The sequence below is a fragment of the Pelodiscus sinensis genome, chromosome 8 (assembly GCF_049634645.1).
Source record: "Pelodiscus sinensis isolate JC-2024 chromosome 8, ASM4963464v1, whole genome shotgun sequence".
NCBI classification, from domain to species: Eukaryota; Metazoa; Chordata; order Testudines; family Trionychidae; genus Pelodiscus; species Pelodiscus sinensis.
Window position 1 is genome coordinate 5,042,563 of NC_134718.1, and position 12,677 is coordinate 5,055,239.

General features: G+C 53.8%; 1 protein-coding gene and 1 long non-coding RNA gene across 3 annotated transcripts in view; one reads left to right on the forward strand and one right to left on the reverse strand.

Moving 5' to 3' along the window:
- The window catches only part of LOC112544968 (uncharacterized), a 40,464-nt gene extending 38,678 nt beyond the window's left edge, over positions 1-1,786 (reverse strand). The window contains exon 1 of the long non-coding RNA XR_012905759.1: positions 1,044-1,786. This is a non-coding gene — a long non-coding RNA (uncharacterized LOC112544968). The remainder of the gene's footprint in view (positions 1-1,043) is intronic.
- A 424-nt stretch (positions 1,787-2,210) lies between these two features.
- LOC102461632 (beta-microseminoprotein-like) lies at positions 2,211-10,755 on the forward strand. Of its 2 annotated transcripts, XM_075935740.1 has the most exons (6): positions 2,211-2,324; positions 2,661-2,849; positions 6,291-6,842; positions 6,994-7,081; positions 8,210-8,312; positions 10,403-10,755. In XM_075935740.1, the coding sequence occupies exons 3-6, from the start codon at positions 6,840-6,842 to the stop codon at positions 10,530-10,532; spliced, it is 324 nt and encodes a 107-aa protein (XP_075791855.1). In that variant the 5' UTR covers positions 2,211-2,324; positions 2,661-2,849; positions 6,291-6,839; the 3' UTR covers positions 10,533-10,755. The 2 variants fall into 2 exon arrangements, with proteins under 2 accessions (XP_075791855.1, XP_075791856.1); XM_075935741.1 differs by lacking the exon at positions 2,661-2,849 and having other exon boundaries at positions 2,237-2,324.
- The last annotated feature ends 1,922 nt before the right edge of the window (positions 10,756-12,677 follow it).

The window sequence follows — 12,677 nt, forward strand, 5'->3', positions numbered from 1 at the left end:
TCAAAATTATTGTTTCAGGAGTTATGATGTCAAAATAAGTTACTTCAAAATAATTTCCTCACATGGACATGCCTCTGGTGTGTTCACAGACCCCTCTACCTTGAAGGGTCCCTTTGAAAGATGTGCTACTTATGCTAGGACAAGTTCAATCTTGTATTTAGCTGGGACACTCCAAGGACCTTTCCCAGACCTGAGGAATTCTCAAAAGTGGGTCTCGCTCACCAACAAAGGCTGGTCCAATATCACCTCACCCACCTTGTCTCGCTAATCCCAGCAGAACCTTCCGATGCCCACCACTGCGAACCTGTTTTCTGAGATTCCTCTCTAGCTCATCATCTGAGGAAGTGGGTTGTGCCCACGCAAGCTCACGCTACTATAAATATTTTGGTTAGTCTCTAAGGCAGCTGGCTTCTTTCGGAAGAAGCTTTTTTCGGAAGAGATCTTCTGGAAAAACGTCTTCCGAAAGAGAGCGACCCCACTGCAAAAGTGCATTGAAAAAGTGATCTGCTTTTTCAAAAGAAAGCGTCCACACTGAATGGACGCTCTCTTGTGTGTCAGCTGTGATTGCTATGGATGGAATGACCAAAGGGCACCTGTGCTTTTCCTCTTTCCTCTTCTTCCGAAAGAACTCCCTCTTCCCCATTCACACGCACCTTTTTGAGAAAGAGTTTTCGGAAAAAGGCTTCCTCCTCATAGAAAGAGCATTACCAATCCTGGAAGAAAGAGCATTACCAATCCTGGAAGAAAGAGCATTACCAATCCTGGAATAACAATCTCAGTGTGGACGTTCCTCAAGTTTTGTTGAAAAAAGAGCCAGAGAAGTGGGTCATTTAGATGCCTCAGTGAACACAAAATCCAAGACATCGATTAAAGGGAACCACTTACACTCAAAATTTAGGTTCTTAAAGGAGAGCCCAGTTTATAATCACTGCAAACCAGAAAGCGGAAGTTTAGGCATTCCCCTGAAAGGGAAGAGCTGAGAGCATAACACTGCTCCAGAGGGCAGGTAGGCCAAAACATCAAAGTGAAAACATTCCACCCACCTGAGAAATGCCGTGGGCCGGCAAGCTAGACAAGCGGATCAGGACAGGACAGTCTGGTATGTGCAGGGAGATCATCTGATGACCAGTGCCTGAGGGAAGAGAATGTTTCCTGAACACACAGATGGTAACCAAAGGAGATTGATGTTCCAATGGTGGGCAGGCCTAATGGTTATGGAAGCAGCAGGGCATGAATGAACTGATGGTATGAAGTACATGCAAGTGGAGAGGACGTACAGCTCCCCTGCTTACTTAGGTGGGGTGGGGGAGTGTCGGGTTTTGGTGATATGATGGGAATTGGCAGCGGAATAGAAGGTTGAGCAATGATTAATAAAAGGGACAGTGGCTTTGTTACAGTCTAAATCTAAATCCCAGACCCAAACCCAGAAGGTGCAGGTGGAGATGGGTCAGAAACAAAGGGCAGGATGTAAAATTCACAGCTAGTTCATCGCAAGGAGTCCTCAAACTCCACACCCCCTTGACACACTGGGAGATTCCAGATTTTAATGGGAACTTGGCAATGGTGATCCATCTCTGCTCTTGTTCCAGGTTTGGGAGCAAACATAGAACCATACAATCCCAGAACTGGAAGGGACCTTGACAGGTCATCAAGTCCCGTCCACTGCCCTCCCGGCAGGACCAAGCACGATCTAAATCATCCCTGACAGGCATCTGTCTAAACTTCTTAAATATCTCCAGAGATGGAGATTCCACAACTTCCCTAGTCAATTTATTCCAGTGTTTCACCACCCTGACAGGTAGGAAGTTTTTCCTAATGTCCAACCTAAAGCTCCCTTGCTGCAGTTTAAGCCCATTGCTTCTTGTCCTATCATCTGAGGCCAAGGAGAACAATTTTCCTATGTCCTCCTTGTAACACCCATTTATGTATTTGAAAGACATTTAATTGAACATTGTATTATACCATGAAACTGCCAGCTCTGATTTTTTTTTGGGGGGGGGGCCAGGATTCTGACTTTTGGCTGCTATTGTTGGAGGTGAGTGGGGAAGAAATAAGGAGTGGTATTGGTGTAAAGGTTTTCTCCTCACCCCTCTGAAATTGTGCCTGAATCTTGGAGCAAAATGGTATCCCGAGGAACCAGTCGCTCCACCTCTTTGTGCAAAGAGAAGCAATTTTATCTAAGCCTGGGTTAATATTCAGATGTCTGATAACCGCTGAGGGTGGAAAGACAAGTCCTTGAAGTAGACCCTGCGGACACATCTCTGTGCTCTTTGCAGGAGAAACGCTTTAGAGGGAAGTCAAAGCTTGCACTCCAAATCTTAAAGGTATGACGGGAAACATAGCCTGCAATTTATTTTAATGGTGCAATATAGGTTTAGTGGAACCCGAGACATTTTAGATCTTACCAATGAGTTTAAAAGTGTTTGGTGCAGTCATTGTAGTGGTTGTGTGCAACTTGATGAGGCTTAGGAGAAATCTGAATGCTAAAAGTAGCTCTGAATCTTCAACAATTGATTTAGAAGGCCTTACGGAGCTAATTACATGGCTGGTTATGCAAAGAAGAGGCTATATTTATCTCTAGGGCATATTTACTCCCAGTCAATGAAGCGGGGTCAGTTGGAAAACAAGGGGTCAAAGTCTGCCTTTGATTATACGTCTAGAATGCCCACAGTCTTCAGTGGAAATTGTACACGTAGAAGAGACGGGAGAATTTGGCCTTGAATATGAATGTATAAGTTAATAGTACGAACACCCTGCAAAAGCTCACATCCTGGTGTGCATGTAACAAATATGCTTTCGGTCTCTGGGTCACGGTTGGAACGCAATCTGAGGGAGATCCACCTACTGAGGTAAGATCTGACCAGGGGGAGAGGGGAGAAGAGAGAGTTTCTCCCTGAGGGAGAGGGGGGGAGGAATTGAACCTGGATCTCTCACATCTGAGATGTGTGCTGGAATCACTGGGCTAAACATCCTGAGGCAACAGTTCTGTGGCTGCTGGCGCCCCCTGCTGTTTTGTGTGGTGCACAGCAGGCTCCTAGTATTCCCACAGACCAGGCCTCAGTCTGATCTTGCAGGGAGGCATTTATCTCCAGGCGAGGGGTAGTGCTTCGGCCATACCGCCCAGGGCCCAGCTAGGGCAGCCCACGCCGCACCTCGCACTCTGGCCTCTGCGGCTCACAACATCAGGCTTCTCCCTCCCATCGCCGGATGGGAGCCAAGGGGCCCAGGATTTTCTCCATCCCGAAAGAAGACTCTTAGCACCTTGGCCCCGTCGAGGATCGGAGCCTTTGCCTGGCCTCATGAGAGCGGCAGGAGAGATCAGGGTGCTCAGATCACATCCTGGGGGGTAGGGACCCTGGTTAAAAAGTTATTTAACATTCCTGGCGTAAACCTCGCAAGTCAGAAGCCAGTCTTATGTGGCAGGAGTTGGTCTTTGTTATAGCCCTTCCCTAGCAGGGGTCCCGGGTCTTAGCAACCAGCCGCATCACTAGTTTTGGCAGGGGCTGACCTACCCGGGATGGAGACGTTAGCCAAAGGAATCGCTGCTTACCCAGAGGCTCGCTGTCAAAGCGGCGCTCACTAAGCCTTTTATACGCCCCCAGTGACATTGTCACACTGCTGTGCGGTAAGGCAGGGGCCAGCCTGGGTGTGCATGGCTGACAGCAAAGGGGGTTCAGAGCACTCTGTGGTCTCCACCTGCCTCTTTCAGCACCTAAGGAATCAGGTCCCTTTCACGCAGGTCCATGGGCCCCACCCCATGCAGGCCGGGGGTCACGTTCAACAGGGCTGCAGGTGTGAGCAGGTTGCAAGAACAAGCAGCAAAGATTGTTCCCCCAGCGTGGGGCTTTACAAGGAGCTCAGCTGGGAACCCCACCCAGCCACCCCCCAAGTCTCACCCCAGGGTGGAGGTCCCTCTGGCAGGGTGCAGAGCTGCTACCTCCCCACATGCTCCAGGATTAAAAAGCCTCCTTATAGAGGAACCTGCATTAGCCCCCAGGCTAGGCCTAGAAAAGCATCACTCACCAGCAGGCCCCCAACACAGCTCTGTCCTCTGCTCAGCTCCAGCTCCTCAGCTGGCCCCACACCCAGCTTTTATCCACAGCTGTACCCGTACCGCCGCCCTGGGCAGGTTGGTCTAATCCCTCGTCAGTCACAGGGGCGCTAATGAGCTCAGGTGTGACAATCAGGGAGCCCAGGCAGACTGGGCAGTGCAGGCTGGGCGAGCGAGCCCCAAGGATCATGTGTGGCCCCAAAGCCAGCTGACAGCCCTCCTCCCCCCCCCCCCGCGCCCATTGCTGGCCCCTTCCCCGGCCTGTCGCCCCCTCTTGCTTCCCCTCATCTCCAGTTAGCCTCTTTCAAACTAACCCCCCAAACAGTCTAAACAGCCAAAGCAAACACAGATCCAGCCCCGCCTCCAATTCCCCCCCTCAAACCGTGGCAGGAATATGCTCTGCCCCCCGCCCCCGTGGCCAGCCGTGACTATCGCAGCCTCCGTGAGGGAAGGGACTGGCAAGGGCTCTATAGACTCAACTGACCCTCTTTCGAGGCCGCTGGCCGGCTGAGTGTGGGGAAGTCCCAGCGCAGCCCCGCGCCTCAGTTTCCCCTTGTGTAGAATGGGGGGAATGAGCGGAGCTCTGTGGGTGGAAAGCCCCATATAAGGGGTAGGTGCGCTGGCCTCACACAGTCGCCCCCTCGGCCCTCTCTAACTTCCCCTCCTACACAAGCGGCTTCTGCAGCGAGCCCTGAAAATCCCGAGATCCAGGCTCCTGCCCGGGGTGGGGAACCCGTTCCAGAAGCGGGGAGCCCCCCAGCAGATGTCTTGCCAGCTGCCTCTTCGCTGGTAGAGTGAGGGGGACTTGGGCACGCCCCACGGCTGACCACAGCGGTGGCAGTCTGGCCTGGGGAGGGTAGCGACTCCGCAACCAGGCGCTGCCAGACCATTTGCGGCTCTGCTAGTCTCCGCTGGCCTAAGGAACAGGGTATCTGACTGCACGGCCAGCGCCCGGTTACTGCGAGCGGGATGTGAAGGTCCCACGTCGTCACCCGCGCCAGTCCCTAGTCAGCTGGGGCAGCCTCCTGCCCCTTTGCAGCCCCCAGCCCTGGCTCCACAGGCAAGTCCCTCCTGAGCCAGGCGGGCGGTGGGGCCTTTGGGAGAGAGGCAGGGCCTCAGGGGGAAGAGGTGGGGCAGAGGCGGGGCCTTAGAGGGAGAGGCGGGGTCTCAGGTGGAAGACGTTGGACAGAGGTGGGGCCTCGGGGAAGAGGTGGGACCTCAGAGGGAAAAGGTGGGGCAGAAGTGGTGCCAGTGGGGCAGAGGCAAGGCCTCATGGGGAAGAGGCAGGGCATTAGGGGGCAGAGGCGGGGCCTCAGGGGGAGAGGCGGGGCCTCAGGGGCAGAGGCGGGGCCTCGGGGGGAAGAGGTGGGACAGAGGTGGGGCCTCAGGGGCAGAGGCGGGGCCTCAAGGGGGAAGAGGTGGGACAGAGGCGGGGCCTCAGGGGGGCAGAGGTGGGACAGAGGTGGGGCCTCAGGGGCAGAGGCGGGGCCTCAAGGGGGAAGAGGTGGGACAGAGGCGGGGCCTCAGGGGGGCAGAGGTGGGACAGAGGTGGGGCCTCAGGGGCAGAGGCGGGGCCTCAGGGGGGCAGAGGTGGGACAGAGGTGGGGCCTCAGGGGCAGAGGCGGGGCCTCAAGGGGGAAGAGGTGGGACAGAGGCGGGGCCTCAGGGGCAGAGGCGGGGCCTCAAGGGGGAAGAGGTGGGACAGAGGCGGGGCCTCAGGGGGCAGAGGCGGGGCCTCAGGGGGGCAGAGGTGGGACAGAGGCGGGGCCTCAGGGGCAGAGGCAGGGCAAGGGAGGATCCTACACTCCTGCCCAGATGTAAATTGATTACCAAGAGGGGACCCACCCGACACTGCTGAGTAGCCGGGGCCAATCCTGGGCACAGCTGCCATCGGCTCTCCCATGCCAGTGGGAGGTGCCTAAAAGGAACTGGGCTTCTGGCCTGGCCAGGGGCATGGCCTCGTGGGCGGGGGCAGAGGAGGAGCAAGGGGTGGGGCTTTATGGTGAGGCGGGGCTTAAGGTGCACCTCAGCTGCCCTACCAATGGGGAGAGGCGGGTGTCATTCAGCCTGGGCCTTTGACTTGAAATGTTCATGGAGGGACGGGTGTCACCCAGACTGCAGCGGCTGTGTCTACCGAGGCGGTCGCCTGACCGCGAGGGGCTGGCCCCCACCGCTGTCAGACACTGACAAGCCTCAGCCCCTCTCGCTCTGGCCGGGCTTTGAATCGACACCCTCGCAGTTCCAGGCTCCGTCTTCCCGCTCCCCGGCCGGGTCCGGCCTGTCAGAGCCAAGCGCGCTCAAGCGCCAGAAACCAACGAGCCGCGAGGCAGAATCCATCAATCTGTCCTGGAGCGGAGGTCTCTCCACACCGCTGCACCGCGTGAATACCCCGTTCCTCATGCCGCACGGCGGAGCTCTCCCTGTGACAGGTCAAGGGAACAATCACGAGCCACCTTGCAAATCTCTTTTGACGGCCTGCCAGGGCTAGGCAGGGACAGGTTCTGCGGTGACAGGCGGCGGAGTAATTCTCTTGTCGCCGCTGGTGTGATTCCAGCATTACACCCGTGTCGCTGAGCCCGGAGTCACATGGGTGGGTAACGCTGGCCTTTGAGTTCTTGTCCCGCGACACCGTCTGCAACCAGAGCAGTAATTGGGGCAGGTTAGAACGGCCATTGGCACGACTTGGCCTCCTTGCTGGCCCTGGAGCAGCTATTGTTTCCACGGGGACTATAAATACGCACAGCTCCTCACCGCAGCCCGCCAGCGGCCCAGGAAGGTGGCCTACGCTATGGTAAGTCTGTGTCTGGGGCTGCCTGTCTGTGCAACAGCCGCCCACCTATGTGAGACCGGTGCTCCCATTCACTGGTGAACAAGCCGTGCTCTCCGCCCGTGAATCGGTCGCGGGCAGCCACGTTTGCAGTGAGTCTCCCTTTCTTTTCCAGAGGTTTCTGCTGTTCCTCTTCCTCATCCTGCTCGTCTCGGGGTCCCGGTGTGCTGCTCAGTGTTACATGAGACCCTCCAACAAATACGGTAAGAATGGCGAATTCTCCACGCCCGCTCAGGACTTCCATGCAATGGATGGAACGGCTCGCCGACTTAGGAATGGGGGTGCGGGGGCGAGCTGTCGGCTGCAGTGTGACGAAGATACAGGGGCAGTTAGATGCTGTGTCATACAAGAGTGTGTCCAGCCAGACAGCTAGCTAGCTGTGTAGCCCTGAACGGAAAGGCATGGCTGAATTCCTTATGGACTTTCGGGGTATGGCACAGCTGGCTGCCTGTCACTTGGGAGAAAGAACAAAAGATGCTAAAAATCTGCACCTCTCCATTCTGGTTTCCCTGTTCCCATTACTACTCATTGTTAAACACGGACACTAGGCTGGAAGGATAATTTTTCAAGCTATGCTACTTGTCTGCTTTATTGTGTCACGAGAAAGGGGTGGTCTAGTGGGACGGGACAGGGAGGTGGGGGGGAGTTAGGCAGCAGGAGACCTGAATTCCACTCATAGCTCTGCGACAGACTTGCTGCACTAGTTGGAGAGAGGCTTAACTGCTCTGGGCCTCTGTTTTCCCCATCTGTAAAATGGGTGTGTTATTCCTTACGTCCAAGGGCTGCTGTCAGGATTTATTAGATTTTCAAAAGCATCAAAGTGTCTTCACTGCTCAAGTCCTATTAAGTTGCCATAGGACTTTAGGAAACAGATCCCCAAAGTGTTGAGGCACCAAACTCCCATTAACAAGAGGTGCCTAAATACCTTTGAGCATCTGAACCTATGTGCTCACCATATGTTGGTGCTTTTTCATTGTTACTGGTTTAGAGCAGATTGTTCAGGCACCCAAAGCCAATAATCTATCCACCTGCTCAAGCCACGCAAGAGAGATTCAGGTGCCACCCAGCTAACTAGCAGAATGCTTGCAGCCACCCCCATCTGGCAACATATGGGTGGTGCACATTGGCACATGCCTTGGTGCACACCACAAAATTTATTCCACCCATAGATGAAAAAAAAATTAGAGGAAACACTGAACATGGCCTGCATTCATTCCCGGAACCATTCCACCCACATAGCCAGAGCTTGACTTAACCTCCTGAAAGCTGCGTTTTCCCTCTACATGGTGCTGGCACTTGACCCGGCTCTGTGTTCTGTTGCATGTATCCAGGCTGTGTGGAAAACCGAAAGCTGTATCACTTCGGCGTCGTGTGGAAGACCAAGGACTGTTTCCGATGCGAATGTCAGCCTCACACAATGATCTGCTGCAGCCTGTAAGTCCAAGGAGACGAGGGCTATTTTTAAGAGAGGGTTGACATTAGCCAAATGCTGACATTTCAGAGCACAGTTGCACTGGAATTTTAGCAAATCTGGAGCAACATCCTTCCTCGTGCTCTCCCCTGGACAAAGCAACACACTTTTCTTTGTATCCAGTCTTCTGTGTGTGTGTGGGGGTGGGGGGATGCACAACCGCGCACCTCCAACCACGCAGCCCCAAACTTCTGTATCACTCCTCTTACCCCTTCTCTTGGCTTTGCCACTAGCAAGATCCTCTTTCCCCTGGGTGTTTAGCTCTCCCTCGCTCTGGCAGCTTGTCTTGTTTTTGGAGATGCAGGACTCTTCCCTACAGCTCACCAGACAAGAAGTCACGAATATACAGTGAGGACCCTTGGGGTGTGTCTAGACTACTGAGTTTTGTCGACAAAAGTGGACTTTTGTCGACAAAACTATACCTGCGTCTACACTACCGCTGAGTTCTGTCGACATAACGTCGACAGAACTCAGCAGTTTTGTCGACGCTGGTAAACCTCATTTTACGAGGCATAACACCTTCTGTCGACAGAGTTCTGTCGACAGAAGGTGTTATTGCCTGTAGGGTTGCGTCTAGACTACAGGGTTTTGTCGACAAAGCAGCTTGCTTTGTCGACAAAACTGAATGTGTCTGGACGCTCAATGTCGACAGAAGTTTTGTCGACAGTATCTGTCAACAAAACTTCTGTTGACAAAACCCTGTAGTCTAGACGTAGCCTTGCAGTGTACGGCACAAGGCACAGCCTCTCTGCATGTATCTCACGGCTAATTGTTCTAGATCAGTTCTTCGCAACTTTTCTGTACACAGAGGCTGTGTCTACACTGGCATGAATTTCCGGAACTGCTTAAAACAGAATACTATTCCGTTTTCAGTTTTTCCAGAAAAGGAGCGTCTACATTGGCAGGCTGCTTTTCCGGAAAAGCCCTTTTTCCGGAAAAGCGTACATGTCCAATGTAGACGCGCTTTTCCGGAAAAGAGCCCCGATCGCCCTTTTCGCGAACGGGGCTTTTTTCCGGAAAAGACTACTGGGCTGTCTACACTGGCCCTTTTCCGGAACAGTGTTCCGGAATAAGGACTTATGCCCGAGCGGGAGCAGAATAGTTTTTCCGGAATAGCGGCTGATTTTGTACAGTAGAGCATCGTTGCTTTTCCGGAAATTCAAGGGCCAGTGTAGACAGCTCGCAGCTTATTCCGGAAAAGCGGCTGATTTTCCGGAATAAGTGGCCCAGTGTAGACACAGCCCCAGAGCACTCGCACATCTAGTCAGGAGGTAGCTGACACTCTGTGCCTTCTAATGTAGGAGGGACAGGATAGGCATGGCCCTAGGCTGAGAAGCCAAGTATTCAATCCCATTGGGAGTTCCTGCCGAAACTGCCGGTGCCTTCCAGAATGTATTCATGATTATGTTCGGGGCTGGTAGGAATCCTAACCAAGGTCGTCAGCGGGTGGAGAATTTTTCAGCCCATTGTTTTGTGGCTGAAAAACTCCAGTTCGTTGCATCCAAAACTGAAGTTTGACAAATCCCCCAACGTCTCCAACTTCTTGAAATGTTGCTCTTTGGCATTTAGAAATGAAAAAAAAAATGCCACTTTGCCAGTTCAAATCACCTTTAGAAAGTTAAGCTCAGGAGAGTGAGAAAAAGGCTTAAAAAAAAGATCAGCATCAAAACAAGACGTGATGGGAAGAAAATGTTTGGATGAACCCAAAGTGGAAAAACAATGGGGTTTGGGTTCACACATATTTCTGAGATTTTGATGGTTGTCCTGGTTCGAGAATGGAAAGTTTAGAACGCTGGGAAATATTCACTGGATGGGAAAACCATTTCCTCCACAGTTGTAACATATTGAAAAAAAATGTATTCCCGTGCTAAGACTGGAGATCCGGGCCCTGTGTTTCCATAGCAACAATCAGTGATACCTGTTTGGGCTAAATTCATCCCTCAAGTCACTTCCCCTGGAGTGGCACCAGGGATGAATCTGGCCCAGTAAATCTGGCGTTCTTCCCAACCTACGTCTTGTGGCCTGACCGTGCCTGTGTCCTCCTCCCCGACAGCGTTTTCAGACCCGTCAACTACGACCGGGAGAACTGCATTGCCCTGTTCCATCAGAAGACCTGCTCCATGCGCGTGGTGTGGAGGACCGATCCCCACCGACTTTGCCACGTCTTTACCGGAGCGGGCTAGGGCGGGCCCGGAGAGATCTTCTCATTCCGCAGCTCTGGAGAGGGGAGGGGGGCAGTCACTCGGCCTGGCTTCGGGAAGAACCGGCTCGTGCCCCCCTTTTCCACACACACGCGGCTGCGGCGGCTCTGCACCGATTTGCGACAGCCCTAGTTCCAGATTCTGGCTGGGAACGGCCTCTCTGGTGAAATTGGGGGGTGCAATAAAGACAAACGCATCCAGCGTCTTTTTTTCCTCCTCAACGGGTCATAAACGGGCGAATCCAGGACGTTCACTAAGAACCTCGGTATCGCTTAGATCAGTGGTTCTCCGCCAAGGGATGGGGCTGAGGCCCCTGGGGGTCATGAGCAGATTTCAGGGGGGCCTCCCCCCAAGCAGGGCCTGCGTTAGACTCACAGGGGCCCGGGGCAGAAGGTGAAATCCCAGCTGCATGGGGCTGAAGTCTGGGGCCCTGAGTCCCACCACCGAAACCCGAGCAACGTAACTTTGTGGGAGCCCCTGCGGGGTGGGGCCCCGGGGAATTGCCCTGCCTGCTACCCCTAAACACCGGCCTTGGCTTCTGGATGCAGAAATCCAGCGATGGGGGCACAGATGGGAGATTGGTTTTTATTTCCTCTTGGGGTGCGGGGCTCAGAAAGGAAAAGGCTGAGAACCCCTGGCTTAGATGCTGATACAAACCAGATGCATGGACGGACGGACGGACGGACTTCCTTAGGCATACGCAGCACATGCATCCCTGTAGGGCATCACTGACTGTAGGTTCCCCAAACTTAGTCGTGCCCTATGCTGTGTATGCCTGGGGCCACCGCCAGCTGCGGGCAATGCTGCCCCTGGCTGCCCCAGTCCCCTGCCTCCCCCCGCTCCTGGTCCCACCATCCCCAACCCTCCAGCCCTCGGCTTCTGCTCTCGGTCCGCAGCTCTGCTGGCTGTGCTGCTCGGTCTGCCAGCTCCCCTGCCAGCCTCCTGGCCTGCTTGTACTGTTGCTGTCCCCACAACCCTGAGTGCAGCTGCCCCTACAGAGTGACGCCCCCCCCCCCCCCCCCGCTTATAGGTAGCAAGAGATGGAGGGCACAGCTGTTCGGGCTGCATAGGGCACCAAAATATAAGGACAGCCTGAGGCAGACAGACAGAGAGTGTATGGGGATAGACAGACAGAGACAGACAGACAGAGAGTGTTTGGGGATAGACAGACAGACAGAGACAGACAGACAGAGAGTGTATGGGGATAGACAGACAGAGACAGACAGACAGAGAGTGTTTGGGGATAGACAGACAGACAGAGACAGACAGATAGAGGGTGTATGGGGGTAGACAGAGAGTGTATGGGGATAGACAGACAGACAGAGACAGACAGAGAGTGTATGGGGATAGACAGACAGACAGAGACAGACAGACAGAGAGTGTTTGGGGATAGACAGACAGAGACAGACAGACAGAGAGTGTTTGGGGATAGACAGACAGACAGAGACAGACAGACAGAGAGTGTATGGGGATAGACAGACAGAGACAGACAGACAGAGAGTGTTTGGGGATAGACAGACAGACAGAGACAGACAGATAGAGGGTGTATGGGGGTAGACAGAGAGTGTATGGGGATAGACAGACAGACAGAGACAGACAGAGAGTGTATGGGGATAGACAGACAGACAGAGACAGACAGACAGAGAGTGTTTGGGGATAGACAGACAGAGACAGACAGACAGAGAGTGTTTGGGGATAGACAGACAGACAGAGACAGACAGACAGAGAGTGTATGGGGATAGACAGACAGAGACAGACAGACAGAGAGTGTTTGGGGATAGACAGACAGACAGAGACAGACAGATAGAGGGTGTATGGGGGTAGACAGAGAGTGTATGGGGATAGACAGACAGACAGAGACAGACAGACAGAGAGTGTATGGGGATAGACAGACAGACAGAGACAGACAGACAGACAGAGAGTGTTTGGGGATAGACAGACAGACAGACAGAGACAGACAGACAGACAGAGAGTGTTTGGGGATAGACAGACAGACAGACAGACAGATAGAGAGTGTTTGGGGATAGATAGACAGACAGAGACAGACAGACAGAGGGTGTATGGGGGTAGACAGAGAGTGTACGGGGATAGACAGACACACAGAGACAGACAGACAGAGAGTGTTTG

Excerpts from the sequence above, each read along its gene's own strand:
- LOC102461632 (XM_075935740.1), top strand. Across the intron at positions 7,082-8,209 it reads GAGACCCTCCAACAAATACG|GCTGTGTGGAAAACCGAAAG; the intron begins GTAAGAATGGCG and ends GCATGTATCCAG. Across the intron at positions 8,313-10,402 it reads ACAATGATCTGCTGCAGCCT|CGTTTTCAGACCCGTCAACT; the intron begins GTAAGTCCAAGG and ends CCTCCCCGACAG.